This window comes from Podarcis bocagei (assembly GCF_964188305.1).
Source record: "Podarcis bocagei genome assembly, chromosome: 3".
Taxonomy (NCBI): domain Eukaryota; kingdom Metazoa; phylum Chordata; class Lepidosauria; order Squamata; family Lacertidae; genus Podarcis; species Podarcis bocagei.
Window position 1 is genome coordinate 22420266 of NC_138127.1, and position 21048 is coordinate 22441313.

Sequence of the window (21048 nt, forward strand, 5' to 3'; positions counted from 1 at the left end):
AAGCTTTATAGAGCTGATTCTTTTGGTTATGCAAATATAGGATTACAGGGAGATATTTAAGTAAGAGTTTTCCTGTGGCATACTCAACAGCAGCATGCCTTCTTCTGTATTCTTTAATTTGGACTAAAATATTCCATGGTGTATCCCTACGCTTGATGTACCGTATTTTTCGCCCTATAGGACACACTTTTCCCCCTCCAAAAATGAAGGGGAAATGTGTGTGCATCCTATGGGGTGAATGCAGTCTTTCGCTGAAGCCCGGAGAGCGAGAGGGGTCGGTGCGTATGGACCCCTCTCGCTCTCCAGGCTTCAGGAAACTATCCGCAAGCCTGGGGAGCCCCGCGGGGGCTCTCCAGGCTTGCGGATAGCAGCCTGCATCCCGATTGGTGCAGATATCGGGCAGCCCCACAAGCTCGGGGGACAGCGGGCAGGCGAAGCGCCGCCACCCCGCTATTTCCCGACCTGGCTTGGAGGCTGGGGGTGGGGAGAAGCAAGCTTGCTTCTCCCCATCGCCATCCCCACAAGCTCTGGGGACAGCAGGGCAAGTCGCTGCCCCACGGAGGCTAGAGAGGCTGTCCCTGAAGGCAGAAGAGGGAGACGGAGCGCTCCGTCTCCCTCTTCTAGCTCGGGGATGGCTGCGCAAAGCCTCTGCAGGGCAGCGGAGTGCGCTGCCCCACGGAGGCTAGGGAGGCTGTCCCTGAAGGCAGAAGAGGGAGACGGAGCGCTCCGTCTCCCTCTTCTAGCTTTGGGATGGCTGCGCAAACCTGGGGGGGGGGATAAATTTTTTCCCCTTGATTCCCCCCCCCCAAAAAAACTAGGTGCGTCCTATGGGCCAGTGCGTCCTATAGGGCAAAAAATACGGTAAATGGAGCCATCAATCCAAGGGGCTACATTGTAGAAATGACGATTAAGTGAAGTTAGCCCATTGCTGAGTTTGAGTACACACTAGCACAGAAAGTGTAGGTTCCAACGTAGCAGTGTGGCAATCATTCAATGTGTGCAAGGATTTTTGCTTGCACAAGAGAACATTTTTTCCCCTCTCCCCTGTCCAACATGCCCCTAAATTTGTTATAGGGGTTTCCCCAAACCTCTAGAGCAGTGGTTCGCAATTAGCTAAGTACTGCAGGCCCCCTGTTTTTCAAAAGCCAAACCATGAACACCCTACTTTGAAAATTTTAATATCTTTATGGTAGCTTTTGTTATATGAATGGTGCCACTGATGTTGATGAGTGGCAATGCTTGTCTTAATAAACTTTTATTTGTTATTGTTACAGACAGATTTTGAAAAAGATGTGGACATTGCCTGTCGATCAGGTAAGGCTGTCAGATCACCATGTGAATGTAGGAAGATCAGATAAAAATTTACTTTGTTAGTGTAACTGAAGTGACAGATATGTATTTAGACAAGACTTTTTCTACCAAAAAGGCCATTTTACCAATATGGAGGTAGAAATTTCTTTACAGGATATAAATATTTGATGCCATGGCCAGAAATGTATTTTGCTATGCACCAGGAATATGAGAAAATGTGCATGACAGTGCAGGCACAGAGTTCTGAAAATTCAGTCTCTAGTAATCTTCATGAGTGTGGCCAAAGAAGCCAGGGTACAGGAAGAGGCTAATAAATGTCTAATCCTTATGTGCAACAGGCTTGAGAAACAGCTCCTTGTAAGCTGTTGAGTCTGCACGCACCAGAGCTCTTGCATCTGCAAGCATTCACTGGATTGGGGTAATTATATGCAGCCAGACTATCATGTAAGAAGCCTTTGAAAAGCTGCTTGTAATAGGAATAGCAATTAAACAAGCATACACAACCTTACTTATCTCCCCCCCTCCCCCAAAAAACATGTTCTCTAAATATACAATTAATACTATAGCAGATTAAAGTGCATTTATCGTTCTTCTGAATTAAATGCAAATTGCCATCAATGAATTCAAAAAATCGGAATTTTAAATGGTTCAGAGTTTCTTTCTGATTGTGCTGGCTAAAAAAGGGTTCATGATCAGCAGTTTGCTTTGGCAACTGCAAACAAAATGTTGTTTAAGAGGGCTTAAGAACGGGAATGGGATATTCCTCGGTTCTAATCATGGGCTCTGATGTGCCAGCAAATAGTCATCAGGCTACAGATTTTTTCAGTCAGTGAGTTCATTCCAATTCTAGTCCAACTCAAGAGTAGATCCATTGAAATTAATGGACCTAAGTAAATCCTTGCATTAATTTCAATGGGTCTACTCTGCATAGGACTGGTACTGGATATGGTAAAGTGTCCTAGAGTAACACTGGAAACAGTACATTAACGCTAGCTATGCACCATGATGCCTGTTTAGAACTGCATTGCCTCATCTGAGTCTGAACAGTTGTCATAATGCCTTTATCATCCTTCCTTAGTACTTTAATGGTCCTGCGATTTTTAGGTGTGGCCTTTAAGAACATGAGCACCCAGGTCAGCTCCCTAATGACAGGGGGAATGTGGTACTGCTCTCCAGAGCATTCATGATTAGAAACGGAACAAGAAAAAGGTGCCTTGCAGAAGAAGATAGGGCAGACATGATTGGACTTTGCCTTGAAAAAATAAGGGATTAATTTTTTAAAATAAAATAAATGAGAGTCTTACTAAGAAGTGTGTGCTTAGAAATAGTGTAATGACCACTTTAACATTTGCTAAAATGTATTTTCTCATTTTCTGTTAAGTACTGCATTGTTAGGAGATTTGAAATGGCCTCTCCTCCTCCATACATATCCTTGCTTCAAGGCCAATATTGATTGAAAGTGGAAAGGCAATCACATCTGTCTTAATTGAAAAGGCTGTCTTGATGTATATTACCTGGATAGTGTGACATGTGTTATAATATCAGGGCCTGTGTTATCCAAAACAGAAACCAATCTTAAGGGAGAAATGAAATGATTTCGCTTCTTCTCACAATGCATCCCCAAATGACAATATTCCTCCTTTATATTTACTGGCATTATTACATTGCTAAAAGCTTGCTCTAGATTGGGGGTGGCCAACTCCCAGTTTGAGGGCCTGATGTTTCTGGACCCCCAAAACACCACTGATTTTGGCAGTGGCAAGAAAGAAAATAAATTCAAGTAGATATAGCAATGGGGTAAACAGAACCCAGCACCCTGACAGGGGTGTAAATTGTCCCCTTCACATCCATCAGATCCATCAGATTGTAGATCCAAACTACAAGAAAGAAGATTCCACCTAAACATTAGGAAGAACTTCCTGACAGTAAGAGCTGTTCGACAGTGGAATTTGCTGCCAAGGAGTGTGGTGGAGTCTCCTTCTTTGGAGGTCTTTAAGCAGAGGCTTGACAACCATATGTCAGGAGTGCTCTGATGGTGTTTCCTGCTTGGCAGGGGGTTGGACTCGATGGCCCTTGTGGTCTCTTCCAACTCTATGATTCTATGAGATTAATACTAATTTGGTTAGCAGAGAAGGGGTGATAACCCTCTTCCTCAGCTGAACTGCACAGATCAGCTAAGAAAGGAGGTCCGAATGCCTGTGTGGGTGTCCTCTGGGTGCATGCAAGCCATGTCCCCCACTGGTACACATCCCATGAGGGTTAGCGTAGGGTGAATGCAGCCCCCGGGCCAAGAAAAAACAGCCACTCCTGCCCTAAATTAAATGGGGATGATGACATATTTGCAACCAGAGTGAGAACTCTACCTGCAGGACCTTTTGAAAACTTGTGGCCCTGCTCTCTCATTTGCAGTTCTCCATAAGGATATTGGACCCTGCAGAGCAGCTACAATAACAGGAACCCTTTCTAGAATTTCACTGAACGATGACGAAGAGGAGAAACCTGCCAACCCCGAAGGAATGAGCTACTCAACGTTGCCTGGGAATATAATTTCTAAAGTTATCATTCAGCAGTCTGGAGGCATGCATATGCCCATGAGCATGAGTGAGCTGGCCAATCAGTGTCTGAAAAAAGACAACACAGAGCTGCGGCGGACTGTGTATTTATGTACTGATGACAACCTGAGAGGTGCAGATATGGACATAGTCCACCCTCAGGACCGAATGATGGAGAGTGACTATATAGTCATGCCCAGAGGCTCAGTGAATGCACAGACATCTCTAAAGGATGACAGCAAATTGAATCTAGGCATGGAGACCTTGCCTCATGAAAGGCTATTGCACTACAAAGTTAATCCTGAGTTTAGTATGAACCCCAATGTAATGGACCAGTTCAGTATGAATTTAGATCAACACCTCCCTACCCAGGAACACATGCAGAACTTGCCTTTTGAACCTCGCACAGCAGTAAAGAATTTCATGGCTTCAGAGATGGATGATAGCACAGGACTAGCAAGAAGTGAAACCGGATCAACCATATCAATGAGTTCTCTGGAGGTCAGTCATATAAAAACTTAAGTGTATGCATCGTGCTGTTCTAGGTGTGTTGGATGTAAGTAGCTGTGGGTCTCTGACCCCCTTCACATACACAGCAATAGCAGCAGCAGCATGGAAGTTACTTCCCCATGGTACAATCATATAGTAGTGAGGAGTACTGGTGAATATCAAAGTTCCATTAGTACAGGCTTCCTCAACCTCGGCCCTCCAGATGTTTTGAGACTGCAATTCCCATCATCCCTGACCACTGGTCCTGCTAGCTGGGGATCATGGGAGTTGTAGGCCAAAAATAACAGGAGGGCTGAGGTTGAGGAAGCCTGCATTAGTAGTACTGATCATTCACTAATTCAGTGAGAAAGACTGACACGATCATGCACACCTACATGGGTTACTGATTATACACATTCATGGATAATAAATTTGGCAGTGGCTACAAGTTATGCCGGTATGCTATCCTCCAGTTCAGAGGCACTGTGTTTCTCAGTTACCAGTTGGTAACAACATGGGTAAGGGGCTATTGCACTCATGTCCTGTTTCTGGACCACCCTGACCTCTATGAGAAAGAGAATACTGGAATGAGGAGCCTTTGGTCTCCTCCAGGAGCCCCCTCTTGCTCTTATGATTTGATTCTCTAGAGAGCAGTGACATCAGCTTGCACCATGAGGCAGTGGCTTCCATACTGTTATATGTGTGTTTGTGTATAGAGGACTTGAATGGTTGAATGGTGTGGTTCGGGGTGCAATGAATATTCCATTTGTTTGTTTTCTTAACATTTATATTCCACCTTTCTTCCATCATGGAAGAAAGTGTGGTATAGATGAGGTTCCCAGGCAGGCTCCCATCCAGACCAGACCCAGACATCCTTAGCAAGGTGGTGGCCTCACTTGCCTTCCAACCATACATCACCATGTCTGTGCTGTGCTAATGTCACAATATTGAAAATGAGCAGGACTAGCTAGCCTCGTGTCTGCTTAGATAGGGTAGATCCAAAGGCAGGGACAGCGGGTGTTCCCAAGCCACAAGAGAGCTTTGACCAAGTAGGACTTTGGAAGGAAGAGAAGTAGAAGAAGGCACCAGGCTTGGGAAGAGTGGTTCTAGGACCGAGTTGGGAAGTACGCCTATATGACTGCTCTCAGAAAATGTACTCAGTTCAGAGGTACAAAGCCCCAACCTATTTAATAAAACTCTTCTTCCTGTTCCCCCAATGTAACCAAAGTACACTTTTCAGCTGCTTTTGCAGGGGTGAGCAGGAACTTTGGCATAGTTTTCCTGGGTTTTACCATTGCTTTTTATCTTAAAAACATAATGGGATGGTTGAGTGCGGTGTGTTCTCCAGACCTTTGCCAGCCTAGCAACTATAAAACAGACAAGGTAGAAGTTGAGAGATGAACTGGAGGCTCTCTGGAGACAGAACTCTTTCCCTGCCTGCTGTTTCTCTACTCCACAAAGGAAGGGTTTTAAAAATGCATTTGAAGGGCACACATGTATTTCAAGCGTCCACTTTGGAGTGATTTTTAATGCAGAAATGGGGATGTTGGAAGGGATATGGCACTGCTTTATCCCTCCCCTGCTTCTCAAAAAACACATTCAAAACCATTTTTCTTAGTCACCATCAGGACTCCAACTTACCCATTTTAGCAAAATGTGTAGTTAGCCACTTCCTTGGTTTTAATGCATCATAATGGGCTGTGCTAACTAGAATCCTGCAGTTGTTTATATCTCTTTTATGAGAGAAGGGCCGTGATGTTGGATGGGTAGAGATTTTCTGTTGAAAGGTTTGGGCAAGTGCTAAGACTCAGGGCATGACATGGGGGGGGGGTAGATATGTCACAAGACAAGACCTTTGTGACAGACCAGGAGGGAGAGTGATGTTGGATGTTCCTTGAGAGAAAAAAGAAGAAGCTGGATTGCCTATAAGTGGGCTTCTTAACCACATATGTTTTTGGCATCATTGTCATTTTCAATTATTATTATTATTACTACTACTTTCAAATGTATAAAATATCAAGAGGAACGGGTGGTTCTTTCTATTTTATGGGGGAAAAGTTTACTGCCAAATTCTTCTAACACTGGAATTAAATGGCAGATTTTGGGATCTACTTTCACACTGGAATATCTGCGATACATGCAAAATTTATTATGGTTTATATTTATTAATCTAAAATATTTGGATACAACAGCTTAAGAAAACAATACAGTGGTACCTTGGTTCTCAAACTTAATCCGTTCCGGAAGTCCATTCCAAAACCAAAGCGTTCCCAAACCAAGGCGCACTTTCCCATAGAAAGCAATGCAAAATGGATTAATCCATTCCAGACTTTTAAAAACAACCCCTAAAACAGCAATTTAACACAAATTTTACGACGAGACCATTAATCCATAAAATGAAAGCAATAAACAATGTACTGCAGTCAATCAATCAATCAGTAGCTGAACTGGGTTCCACACAGTCACAAAAAACAAAAAAAAACAAAAAATAAATAGCAAAAACAGACAGACTTAAGCGTAACACTCAAATTGGAAGTGTGGCAATCAAAACGGAGCATGTTTGGCTTCCAAAAAAATTTCACAAACCAGAACACTTACTTCCGTGTTTGCAGTGTTTGGGTTCCAAGTTGTTTGAATACTAAGGCATTTGAGAACCAAGGTACCACCGTATATCGAAGCAAGGTAAAATAACAGGGCATCACAATACACAAACACACTAGCAAAACACAAACAGTAATAAGCAGGAGCCAGATAATCTCATGGACTGCTATGTCAATAGCCCACAAAAGTCTGAGTGAATAAATGAACTTTCATAAGGTAGCCAAACGTCAAAATAGTTAATACCTGCCTTTTTCAAGAGATGGCAGAGAGAAAAGGTTTCACACACTGAATGCTACAATGGAATAGACTTCCCCCTGGACTCAGGGCGTCTAACAACTAGAAAGGACTCATTGCAAGATCTTAATAGCTGGGCAGGTCTATATGGTTGAAGGCATTCCTTCAGATAAGCAGGTCCCAAGCTGTTCAGAGCTCTAAAGTTGAACCGCAAAACCATAAATCTGGCCAATGCAGGGCTTGCATCACCACACCTGATTGACTTGTAACAAAGAAATGGAGCTGGGTGTCAATTGCATATTGAAAACCACTCAGAAAACTCAGTTGGATGGCTCCCTGAGAATTTGGCCGATATCACTTCATTGCAATAATAATTGTTTATTTTTACACTTATATCCCACCTTTCCTCCAGAACAACCCTGAGAGTAGGTAAGGCTGAAAGAATGGTGACTAGCCCAAAATCACATAATAAGTTTCAAGGCTACATGAGGACTTGAACCCTGGTCACCAAGTCTTAGTCCATCTCTCCAACCACTACACCATAGTGGCTGTCAAAGCCATGTCGTCATATAATCTATGTGGCTATAGATTGGTCTGTCATATTTATGGAATTGTCCCTCTCCAGTACAGGTGTCAGAGACAGAAAGGAATTCCCTTCCATTAAGCAGAAGCTACCATTGAACATGCCATTGAGCAGATGACAGGAAGATGTGTTCCCCAATGTTCAGTCTAATCATAACCTCTGCTATCATGATAGCTTTCTGCATAATTTACATTGCCATTTTATCATTACTTCCATGTAATTAATTAGTCATGTCAGTAAAGGGCACTTGTGTGATTTGTGGCCTCTGCTCATCAATTTTAAAATCTAAAAATGCAATACCAAAGATTGTTGGATGCATAATAAAAGAGAGGAAAGATTGCCAAGGTAATTAAGGGAATTGTTTAACTAGGAAATTACTTACCAAACTACCATAATACAAATAGTCCTTCTAGTTCCCATTTCCAGTGGGGACTCTGATCAACTTCTGACTTTTCTGGGTGTAGTTTATCCTCTGAATATTTTTTCACTCTAACAGGCAGAACACTGATAATGATGGAGCAATCAAATATTACTTTCCAACAGAAATTTGGTGGGTTGTTAGTGGCTCCTCTTTGATCTTGTATTTTTACTGCTAGCATCAAATGGACCTTGCAGAATTGCAACAATTGCAGTACATATAGGCCCATTGCTGTAACTGTACTCACATGCTGAAGGAAAGGAACACTTATATGAGTCATTTGAAACTAATATCCATCCTTTTCTGGGAAATCACTGGGTTGAATCCAAAGAACCTTTGGCAAAAGGAAAATAGGCATTAGTGCTGTTCTGCAATCACTGGTGGAAGAGTTTGCTCAGTCCTATAATAAGTAGGTCCTATAACAATTCTTATCCTTTTGCAAAAGCTCAAGCAGTGCTCCAGTGCAAGGTGTAAAATAGCATTTCTATGAGTTTTACAGTTGATATATGCAAAGGGGGGAGCCAATGTTAGTCATACTCAGAGCAGACTATGTGAAATCAATAGACAAGTTACTAGAACATTTTGATTTAAGTGAGTCTACTCTATTATTTACTCTATTTTATTTCACCCTGCCTTCCAAAGGAGCCAAATACATCACTCATAGAAATAAAACTTTTAAAAAACTATTAAAAACACATTTTTTAAAAAGTATGACTAACATTGGATCGTACTTCAGTAGTGGTTGTGTTGTGTCATCTTCTCGGGGGGGCATGCCAGTCAGGAAGCTAGACAAAATATTGCTGTCTCTATTAAAGAAGACTAGAACAATAACCTGAAACTCCTGATGCCACTCAGAGTGCCATCTAGTATCTAAACTAGAGAAAGCGCCTGTTGCCTATGGCCAATGGCCCAGTGGCGTAGCGTGGGGGGTGCAGGGGGGGCTGGCCGCACCGGGCGCAACATCTGGGGGTTAGGGTTAGGGGGCGCAAATCCATGGGTTAGGGGGCGCAAATCCATGGGTTAGGGGGCGCAAATTACTTGCCTTGCCCCGGGTGCTGACAACCCACGCTACGTCACTGCAATGGCCCACCGAGTCCAGCATCCTGTTCTCCTGCCAGACACCTGCAAGCAGGACCTGAGCAGAAGAGCACTCTCCCCTCCTGTGGTTTCCAACAACTGGTATTCAGAAGCTTTGCTGTCTTCAATTGTGGAGGCAGAGCATAGCCATCATGGCTGGTAGCCTTTGATAGCCCTCTCCTGCATGAATCTTTTCAGCTACTCATCTCTAAATCTTAAAGCCTTCTGGATTGTTTGATTTGAATAGTACCATCACTGTCAGTCTTAAAAGAGAGCTTTGGCAGAACCTCAGTAGGTGAACTTGTTTTTTAGGTCCCAATTGTGCATCTTGCTGATCGTACCTTGTCAGGAATAAGATGGAGCTATAGTCAGATTCTGTTACGTATTCTGCATTCAGTTTCAACAGAATAGGATCTGTGCGTTTCCTTTCCCACCACCCCATATAGTAACTACAGCCTGCCTTGTCTTTTCTCCATTAAATTTCGTATGAACTCTTTCACCTGACTTTAAGATTATGTACACATTAGTAGTTTAAGAGGCAGCAAGCTAACTGTTGTACACACCAGAGGAGGGGTAGAGATGTCTCCACCCAATGTGCATTACCTGTTTGGTTTCCCCCGTCCTTGAAGCCCATGCCTACTCCTGTTCATGAAGCGGTCACCTTTCAATATACACTATCCTCTGCCCATTTACATTGGCTTTCTTAAATATATACACATCTCAGCTCAATCGCAAAGTGAATGTGGCTTACATTTACCTTTTGTATTGAAGCCTGGTCCACAGGTCAAAAAGAAGTCACATCAAGAGCAATGATCATCACACACATTTCGCTGAACCTGGGATCAAGTCATGCGATGATGACAGCATGCAGGCATTTTGCAGTTTTATATCCAAATGTGTCTATATTTTGGGAGTAGTATACTATAATATTCTTAAGCCACAATGCACTTAAGATCTTCTTCCTTCTGCCATGCCATCACAACTGTGGTGTGTGTTAGTTTGCTTTCACAAACCTACTCTCATCCAGCCATTTCCTGTCTTGACAGACTGAAGTTGATTCAACTTCCTTGGCTTCAAAGGAAATCTCTTGGAGTGCACTCCTTCAGTTCAAAGTGTTTGGTTTTCCTGACAAAATCATTTTGCATCCTTTTGAACTGGGTTGTGCTTTGAAAGAATACGCCCAGACAACTGTTCTCATTTAAAGGAAATTACTTTGAAAGGGAACTGCAGCTTCCCAGGTGTCTCAATTCACAGATGAAGGGCGGGAGAGTCTGGGAGAAGGTGGAGATCTTTGCAAGCCACCTCCGAATTAAGCTCAACTCTGTCTTCTAATGATGTGGGAAAATGCAAACACACACACACACAAAGGAAACAGATCTTTGCCTCTCTGTCTTTTCAGAAATGTATCAAACACAAACATCCTCAGGGAGAAGGAACAGTTCATTCTCTCAAGAAATGTGGCGTAAACAAACCCCCGAGCAAAACTGCACTATGTTAATTAAGGTTGTGCTCAAGCAAACACACTTACTTGGAAGTATTTTCAAGATGTGTTCTGTTAATGAGATATTACAATGAAAATAAAATAAGGTAGAACTTCCACATATGCAAGCCAGGGGGTGCTGAAACAGTAAGGTGGAGGAGGGGCACATCAAGCCCTTCTTGGCCGCCACACTTATTTATATCTTTATTGAATTTATATCCAACCTTTACTCCCAACGACTGCAAGGTGATACACATAGTTCTCCTCCTCCCATAGTCTCCTCACAACACTGTTGAGATCGTTTAGGCTGAGAGTAAGTAACTGACCCAAGATTTGAATCCTGGTCTCCCAGGTCCTAGTCCAACACTCTAACCACTACACCACAGTGGTGCCTCGCATGAGCTGCTGATAATACAGAGGCGTGGTTCCTTTGAGTCTTCCTGCTCAAAACAGTAAAGCAAAAGCTCTGAGAACCGGGCTTTGTACAATCAGACTCAGAGGGCCTAGTTCACAACTGACTCACACCACACCACTACCATGCTGTTTCAACACGCACCCATGGAAAGCCTACAGTGCCAGAATAGCACTGGGGTCATTTTACACTGCAAGAGTGAGATCTGACATCCCAGCAATAGCAATGGAAGGGGATAAAATAAAAACTATGGCTCACATCCTGAAATATAATATATATCTTCTAGATTCTGTGTAAAAGGAGCTATCAAACAATGGCTCTTAAAAAGGAATAGTGTGAAAGCAACCTTTGTGCGAGGCCAAAATTTGATAAAGGCTGATATTTACATGCAGCAATTCCAGATTAATTTTGCGAATGTTCAAGAACTGATTTTCTGACTCTCAACTTTTGCTCTAGCATAGACCCAAACGAAAAGCTTGAGTCATAGTTTAGAAGAGATCTGTTAAAGTAAATAGATATGTCACTCATATGTCACCCAGAACAGTTCTGAACTGATGCACCCCATATATATTTCTGATATATAGTAACTCGATATAATAAATCTGCTCAGTATGTTTCAGCACTCAAGTGATTCTAACTCCATGTGTAATATTTTTATTCATACAAAATCATTCTTCTATGACTAGCCCATAATAGTGACTAATAGCCTGCAAACCTTATATCCAGCCTGACTTCTGAAGTAGAGAGATCCTCATAAAAGGATATTTAAGTTGGGGTGGAGGTGGAGGGGGGGGGAACAAGCAAGTCATCTTTCCAACTGCACTTTTAAATCTCTAAAACACGCAAAAAAGGGGGGTTCACTTTTTGCATTTAATTTTGCAGAGAGAAAAGGAAATCTTGTCCTGGGCTGGGATCTTGGATGTCAAGTTTAATCTGAGAGTGAATTATAAATCACCGATAATAGGGATTTATATTAATGGAAACATGGGTACAAGCTTCACCATAATATTATATCTCTTGTTTCAATTATAGCCTGCACTGCATAATGTATCTTGAGTGATATCTTATGTAATTAATCAGGTGGCCGATTATAATAAGGAATACAGCAGGCATTCACCCTGTCTCACCGAAGGAGAGGGTTTGCATTAGTCATTGGGTGGGAGCTGTTCCCTCCTTGCTGCCAGCAGCTTAGTGCAGGTTGCTGCATGAAAATTATCCTTCAGCGCTATTCTATTTTTGTCCTCCAGTGAGCAGAGTTCAAAGTTGTTCTGGAATTATACAGCAAAAGCTCTACATGGTTAGTTCAAAGCTAAATTGACTTAAAATGAATTATTGCTGCAGTCTTCCTCTCCCTAGGTTTTTTACTCTCTCTCTCTCTCTTTCTTTCTTATGCTTTCCGTTGTAGGATGAGGCTTTGTACCTATAATGTGGATTTCATCACTGTCATATAACCATGGAAATAAGCGAGATGGAAAAGGTGCCACTGGGTCATCATTTCCTGTCAATGCAGGAGTGTGAATAGATTACATTCGCCCCCTCGCCCCCTCTCAAACCTCTTGCCCAATGCAGTCCCCACGTTAATTTGTTCTACAGTCAAAGTAACTAATGGCAAAATTTTGCTCTGGCGTTCAACCTAGATACACTTTTCTTAATTTCAGCCCATTGTTCTTAATGAACAGCTTCTCAAGCAACAACCACCCTAATATATGCCTAATTAATTGGTATTTATTTACTTCTAATACCTCCCCCAGACTCAGAACAGTAGCTTATCCAACCTGGATGGCTTTTAAACTTACTTTTACCTGTTGTAAAAAAAAAATCTTTTTTTTTTGTTTGTTTGTTTGTTCGTTGGGTATTATCTTGCCATTCAGCCTTTCACAAAACCCCCAGCTCTCACCTTTACTTTTTGACAGGGCTGGGGAACCTGTGAACTTTCGGATGTTGCTGAACTACAACTCCCATCATCCCTACCCATTGGCCACACCGGAGTCCAGCAAGCTTTAGAGATCCACAAGTTTCCCATCCCTCCCTTTGGAGATTACTCAGTATGCATTACTGCCACAGACTTATTCAGTCACCAGGTTTTGTTGGGGGAGGGGCAATGATCTCATCAACTATAATATGGGACATGAACCACCTATGTTTAGGTCCTGTGTTGATTCCAGGGAGAGAGTAATAATAAATGAATGAATAAGTAATTGAGGGCCAGAGGGATTTAAATGTACTTGACTATAATTGGGTTTTGCTCATCTTTATTTGTCAAAGGGCACTTACTACGAGACAATTTTGTATATGGTGATTGATCTCCATGTACAAAAAAGCACATAGCAGGAAAGTATAATGTAGTATGTAGGGATGCATGGTTCAGGTTGCATTTAAAGGTAAACCTACTTAATTTGCAATTTCCAAAACAATGCACCTACCCATACAGCAATCCTTCAATATTTGGCCTTCTCTAAATTTTGCAGTGCCAAGTAATATGAATACAGATGCATATACCAACATAATGTGTGTATTATATTAGGGGGAATTGCTTTGCAAAAAAAGTATGTATATTAGCAGAAATCTGAGTTAAAATGCTGATAATACTTTATGAGAACTTTTTTTAAATTCACAAACTAGTGTGGAAATGTGGAGAACAGAATGTTAAAATGGGGAAAATGAGAAACTCAGAGAAACAAACATTGACAAATTCACCCAACCATTGCTGTCACAAAGAGCTGTCCTGTCAGATTATTTATCAAGTACAGCAAAAAAACCGAAACAATAGGAAACACTCTTGGGTACATTTCAATCCTTACAGTACACAGAACATTTTTTAGTATGTGAAGCAGCCCTAAGACTATGTGCAGTTTCTCTCTTTGCTAATTGATATAACATTTTAGCCTGCTATTTTAATACATGACACTTATTTTTTAAGCTTGTCCGATTGCTTACTAGAACAATGGGTGGTTGTGAATGAGGTCAATGGAAAGTGTCAGCTTCGCTGTGCCACAGTCCAAGACCATTACGTACTGTGAAAACGATGGCATTCACAAACAATAGGTTATGAGTTGCACAGTTTATGCAAGATCCATTTCCTTTAGAAACAGAAGTCACCGAAAAGTATTTTAAGCGCATCGGTGCACAATATGAAAAGAGGTGCCAGATTCTTGAAGTGACAGATTGCCACCCCACCACCCCATATGCACATTTCACAAGTGACATTACGCAGAGTATATCAGAAACAGTGCAAAAAGGTTGGCTCCAACATCTCCCTGCATTGACCTGTTTGTCATTTGTTTTGTTCTTCCAGCACAATAGATATCTTACTTTCTTGGGAAAGTAGCATAACATCATAATAACATAAGATCATCATCATGATACCACATAACTTGTAGGAAGTAGTTCAGCATGTTAAAGTATTTCATATGCAATTGCTCTATAAAGTTATTTGCTTTTTAAAAAAATGAAGCCTTGACTCTGGCACTGGAAAACAGCTGAATGCTACCACAGTCATTGTTTCCTGGGACACTGTATGGAAAAGAAATGGCTACCCCAATGGACTTCCCATGGGGACAGCCATTTAGTTCTCTGTCCAATGACCCTATCAGTAAAACTGATGAAATGCCATCATTCTCCGCTGTATCCCAGGGCAGACGTGAGGCTTCAATTTGTGCAGAGCTTTCAGCTTTTTGATTGAGTAAAAAAGACCATCCCCCTAGCAGCCTGGCCATCTATAGTAAGATATACCCTACCTCTCATCTAAAAAGAATTGGACACACTCTATTTATTTTTAACTGAGTTTATGGCGGGGGGATGATACTATGGAGTGAAATGGGTAATTATTAATTGAAGGAAATTTGATTTTGAACTGGATCCACCTGCGTGGGTGCTCCACTAACTACTTGGGTTTGAGGTAATCTGGAGGAGGGCTACAAACTGATTTATGAATTTATTTGAAGTAGACATTGTTATTACTGTTTGATTTATGACCCACACTTCACCCTAAGATTCCAAGGCAGGTCACACCAATGTAAAATGCAATACTGAAAACAAATTACAAGCAAAAGTATAGGGTGGGTCCTAAGAAATATACATCTCAAGTGTCAAAGGGCAGGGTAGAGAGGAGCACCTTCAGGATATCATGAAAACATAAATTTCTCAACTTTACCAGAAGCCTTAAGCAGACCCCTTAAGCAGGTGTTGTGTGGGCACTCAAGACTAATTGCCCAGTTATGTACTTACATACACAATGCCGCTGTATTTGTGTCACTCATTAGCAGAGAAACGGGGAGAGTGCAAAATGGATTCTAACCACTTCGTTTTTCATTTCCTGAAGTGCCGACTTCAGCAGACCACATCCATCCATTTTTTAATAACAGCTATCAAGCCAATGAGCAAAAACAAATTTACTGTCACCTGATGGTTTTCAAATGACAATTTTAACGACCTAATTACTTGTCGAATCATCTATTTTCTCTCTGTGGTCATAGAGGCCGATCTGCTGTATCTGACATTCTGATTTAAGAGGATATCCTAACCCCTATAAAATTACTGTTTTGTAAAACCACGTTTAAGGTTTCTTGTTTAAACCTTTGGCTTTTTAATTTTGTACTGTAAGTGTTCTAAGCAATATTTAAACAGCCTCTTTAGTTACTGGGGGGCGGGAAAGAAACCTAATGCATTGCTTTTCAAATCATCTCTTTTCTATCATGAGGGCTGCAATCCTATACCCACTTTCCTGGGAATAAGCCCCACTGAACTCTGTGCACATTCTGTGCACATTCACTTAAAAGTAAACCCAAATGAAGTGGCTCACTACTGTGTAAACAGGCATAAGGTCATTCTGTAAGCTCTTAACTTTCTGGTTGCAAAATCAGTAGAAAATATAGCAGCACCTTAATTCTCTTTAAATTACCTTCACTGAAATCAGTGGGGTTGCAAAAATGAAAGCACTTTTCGCAGTTGCCTTCTAACTGTCCCATTTCAGCTGGGATAGCCATGCTTTTCAGAGACTTTAGTGATCCCACTTTTCAAAAAGCAACTTTTTATTCATTGCCCCCCCCAGCGCCTTTGGTATAAACTGAAGCAAAGAGTTATCACCACACTAAAATAGCCCTTTAAACAGTACATGCCTTTTTATGCCTTTTAGTTACAGTGATATAGAGCCAGACCTACCATTGAGCAAAGGGAGGCAATTGCCTTTGGTGGCAGATGCTGGTTGTTCTTCCTTAGACTACCACCCACCTCCATTTCACTCTGTTGCAGGGTAGAAACATATAACCTACATGGCATGTTATCTAGTGTAAGATGGGATTAGTGTCCTGTAACTAACATCAATGAATTGTAGGGAGTATATATATGCGCATCTGGAAGCAGATGGTTGTCTGCCCTTCTAGTGCCTGACACATTTAAATCTGGATTGTTTTGGGCCCACCATTGTCTACCAGAACACATCATTTTCTTGCCAGGCTCTACTCAAAATCCCACCCACCCACACAGAGGAATATGCCTCCCCATTCCAGGAGTAGTTGCTTGGTGCTTGACCTCACTATGGATAATCTCGGTTGCCATATTTGGGGCCAGGGAAGACTTTCTTTGCCGTATTTGGGGCCAGGGAGGACTAATTGCCCTCATCTGAAGGTTTTGCCTTCCTCATAGCAGTTGCCACAACTTTGATGGGTTAGACATTGGGTAAAGCCTTACTCCTGTTCGGAGGAGAGGTTGTTAGCCTCTTTCTTCTGCTCCGAGGAAATGGAGTATCCCGTTAAAGGGATCCAGGAGGAGGTGCTTCTCTCCAGATGCCCAGGAGGGGGCTACAGCCATAGTACTCCCCAAGTAGACACATACTTGATGTTTGTCATAGGTCCTCCTCATCCCTGCATCGACTGCCATAAAACATCCAGCAAGTGGGCTGGCTGATATAGGATATACCCAATACCTAGGTCAAATCCCCTTACTTCTGTAATCAATAAAGTTGTGGCCTTATTTGATCCAAATGAATGTTGTCATGTGTGGTTCAATGATCTCAGGTGAAGCGGCAGTTTCACAACGCTTTGGCACACAAGAAGATCATTAAGCTCATGGCAGATAGCTAGTGGCATCCTCAAATATTCTTAGCTTTTTAAAAAAAAAAACACCAAACAACCAGCAAGTTTTTTTTATCACCCAGTTTAAGGAGGATCTCAGTTTTCACTTCTGTAGGTAACCAGTTACTATTGCAATCTTTGGAGCGGTAGTTGTACAGAAGGATGGTGATTTAAAACAAAAACTGCAAGTTCACATGATGAGCTAGTGAAATCTGTTTGAAGATGAAACTGAAAAATATTTCATAAGGTGAATCTCTGTTGTCATGTTAATATTCAGTTAAGAAATGTGTGCCTTTTCTTAATGTGAAAACTTCAAATTAATATGCACTTGTGTCTTTTTGTTTTGTTTCCCTCACTCAATCCTTAATAGAGAAGAAAATCACGCTATTCTGACCTCGACTTTGAAGTAAGTTTTCTTGCATTATTTCAGCTGTATTTGATTTAAAGCAATGTGAATGTGAAGTGTTTATCTTAATAAATATTTTGACAGCTTTTATAGAGACAGATTTTGCTAAACTTCATTTTTTGAAAGCTATGCTAGAGTTGTCTTTTCAATGTATCATAAATCTTCACTTTTTAAAAGTATTTCCAAAGCTCCACTTTCACAGTCCATTTGAACTTGGATGAATGGAACTTCCCCCCCTATTTTAAATATCTATACAATATTCTGTGACTCCCTCCCTTCTTGAGGATTATGGCTTTCCCTGTGAGAGAAGAGGACTAAAGCTTATTTACATATGTTGATCTATTTAAACGTTTTGCACAGCGAGAGCCTCATTGCTGAATTTTGAGATTGAGCTGGATAAAAGAAACTCTAGCAAGGAGTCAGGGCAACCAGCCAGAACAGTTAAGAAGAAAAAGGTCATAAAGCTCTCTTGCATGCTGAGCTAGGCTGCTGTCAGCCAGACCAATGGCCAGATAGCATCACCCATTCCATATTTAACAATCTGGACTGAAGCCTGTATAGGTACTTCCAGAGAAATCTGTAACTCTGTGCTGTACACATGACAATATTCCCAGGTCTTTATGGCCTCTGAAACTCTGGGGGTATGCTGTGAACATGTAGGGAGGCAATTGTACATAGTGAGTGGGAATCAGGCCTGCAACTGAATTAGGTAATGAGGCATGGAGAGAAATGAAACATACTTATATGAAGCTGCTGTCTACCAAATGCTGTCTACCTGGCTTGAGAGCAGTACATGTGAAAAGGATCTAGGAGTCTTGGTTGACCACAAACTTGATATGAGCCAAGAGTGTGACGCGGAGCTAAAAAAGCCACTGCAATTCTGGGCTGCATCAATAGGACTATAGTATCTAGATCAAGGGAAGTAATAGTGCCACTGTATTCTGCTCTGGTCAGACCTCACCTGGAGTACTGTGTCCAGTTCTGGGCACCACAGTTCAAGAAGGACACTGACAAACTGGAACGTGTCCAGAGGAGGGCAACCAAAATGGTCAAAGGCCTGGAAACGATGCCTTATGAGGAACGGCTAAGGGAGCTGGGCATGTTTAGCCTGGAGAAGAGGAGGTTAAGGGGTGATATGATAGACATGTTCAAATATATAAAAGGATGTCATATAGAGGAGGGAGAAAGGTTGTTTTCTGCTGCTCCAGAGAAGCGGACACGGAGCAATGGATCCAAACGACAAGAAAGAAGATTCCACCTAAACATTAGGAAGAACTTCCTGACAGTAAGAGCTGTTCGACAGTGGAATTTGCTGCCAAGGAGTGTGGTGGAGTCTCCTACTTTGGAGGTCTTTAAGCAGAGGCTTGACAACCATATGTCAGGAGTGCTCTGATGGTGTTTCCTGCTTGGCAGGGGGTTGGACTCGATGGCCCTTGTGGTCTCTTCCAACTCTATGATTCTATGATTCTATGAAATCAGACCAGATCTCTGTGGTCACAGCCTTGCTATGAGAGCTTTTAACTGAAGATGCCATGACCTGCAGCTCCAGCTTTCTGTGTTCTGAGACACTGTCACTTATCATCTACTGTTCTAGATCTTCTAAGCACTTGATTTTGGAGTTTCAGGTCCATTTAGGTTATTATAAATTGGATATCTAAATATTAAAGCTGATTGTTTTTGGAAAGCCTGGGCTTGATTATTCAGTCGATGGAGATATGGGTGCTGTATAAAATCTCCACTGATTAAGATTATTTAATCCTAAACACATTTGTTATCCAGAGGGTCGGGCGGGGGGGGGGGTAGAGTTCAAAGTCATTAATGAAATGTATAGGATTAGTACCTAACACTCTGATCATAACCCCACTACTTGAATATGAGTGCCACCCTTTTCAGTGGAAGATGCTTTCAAGAAATAATTTTAGAATTGAGCAGTGCCTCTGTATACTCAGAGCAGAATGTCCCTCGTCTATTCAGTGGAATATTAATGATTTGTGGAATCTTGGTTTATGCATAAGCTTCCTGTTCACGCAAGTTAACTATCTGATATAATTAATTATGTGTTCCTCCTGTGAAGCTGAAGCTTCACCATGTTTGCATAGCCAATGTACACTTAGGACCACTTTATCATCGCCTGAGAAGCATGTAGTAACTGTAATTTGAAAAATAATCCATATTAATGTGAATGGGCGCAGAGCAGTATAAAGCACAAGATATGCTGTGAAGAGCCTTCTTGCATTTGAGAGAAGAATCTGATTTACCATTAGCACATACCTGATAAAAATGCTATTAAAAGAAAAGCCTAATGTTTCGTGAACTGTTCCTTATAAAAAAAAAGACCTCTAATCTTAAAAGCCTGAATTGTCATAGGGACACAGAGCGCTCCCTTATACTGAGTCAGATCAACTAGTCCAGGGGTTCCCAGACTGTGGCCCATGGACTACATCTGATCTGCAAGCTTCATTCAGGTGGTCTGCAGCATTATCCTCATTAAATAGTCATATTAAATTTTAATTGTATTGTTATTGCTTCCTTACTGAAACTGTAATGCAATAAAACACAATGTAAGTTCTATAGAATGCAAACTGTAATACAATGAAATACAATATGATAATAATGGAAGCAATATATACAATTAAAAACCATACAGCATTTGTAGCATGGTGCACTGCAGTTGCTACAGTGGGAAGAAAAATCATTCAGTGGTCCAACAAGACCACCAGCAATTTTCAAGTGTTCCAGGAGGTAGAGGAAAGGTATTCAAACCATGGCACTAGTCCATCTAGTTCAGTACTGTCTACACGGACAGGCAGCAGTTCTCTAAAGTTTCAGACAGGAAGTCTCTCCCAGCCCTACCTGGAGATTCCAGGGATCGAACCTGGTACCTTTCTGTATGCAAGGCAGGTGTTCTACCAATGAGCTTCAGCATTTCCCAGGCAGCATAATTAGGAAGCTGTTGTTAATTCAAAGGAGCATCATAGTATGACTATGAAGAACGGACAGTAATCTCAACCCACACCAATAACTGCAGTACAAGATTTTGATTGCAGAATGATTTTTTTCACTTGCAGAGTGAGGCTCCAATCCTACCCCATTTACCAGGGAGTAAGCTCTGCTGAATTCACTGGGATCTTCTTATGAGTAGCTATGGTTAGGATTGCAACTAAAACTTTCATATTACAAGCAGACAGGCAGTGATTACCTCCCCTCCACCCAAAAAATTGATATTAACAACATAATGTCACATGTGATTAATAATAATATATATGATCAGTTTTAAGAATGTGTCTGTAATGTATTGCTGAGCTTGAAATATCTAACGATAGCTTGAAATATCTAACCATTAGAAAGCCATGATTCATGTCAGTCAGCGCTTGTGCCCTTATAGCATTAGGTGCCACTTAAACAGCCACTGAA

At 41.6% G+C, this 21048-nt stretch overlaps 1 protein-coding gene and 1 long non-coding RNA gene across 6 annotated transcripts in view; one reads left to right on the forward strand and one right to left on the reverse strand.

The window, feature by feature from the left end:
* The window catches only part of ADGRB3 (adhesion G protein-coupled receptor B3), a 466862-nt gene that overhangs the window by 436401 nt on the left and 9413 nt on the right, over positions 1-21048 (forward strand). For 4 of the 5 annotated variants that reach the window (XM_081186906.1, XM_081186903.1, XM_081186902.1 and 1 more), the window contains 4 exons: positions 1275-1314; positions 3721-4364; positions 13071-13202; positions 17599-17634. In XM_081186906.1, the coding sequence (XP_081043032.1) occupies positions 1275-1314; positions 3721-4364; positions 13071-13202; positions 17599-17634 (852 nt within the window). The remainder of the gene's footprint in view (positions 1-1274; positions 1315-3720; positions 4365-13070; positions 13203-17598; positions 17635-21048) is intronic. The other variant, XM_081186905.1, reaches the window with a different exon arrangement.
* LOC308583163 overlaps positions 1-21048 on the reverse strand; it is a 102961-nt gene that overhangs the window by 24238 nt on the left and 57675 nt on the right. The window lies entirely within an intron of this gene.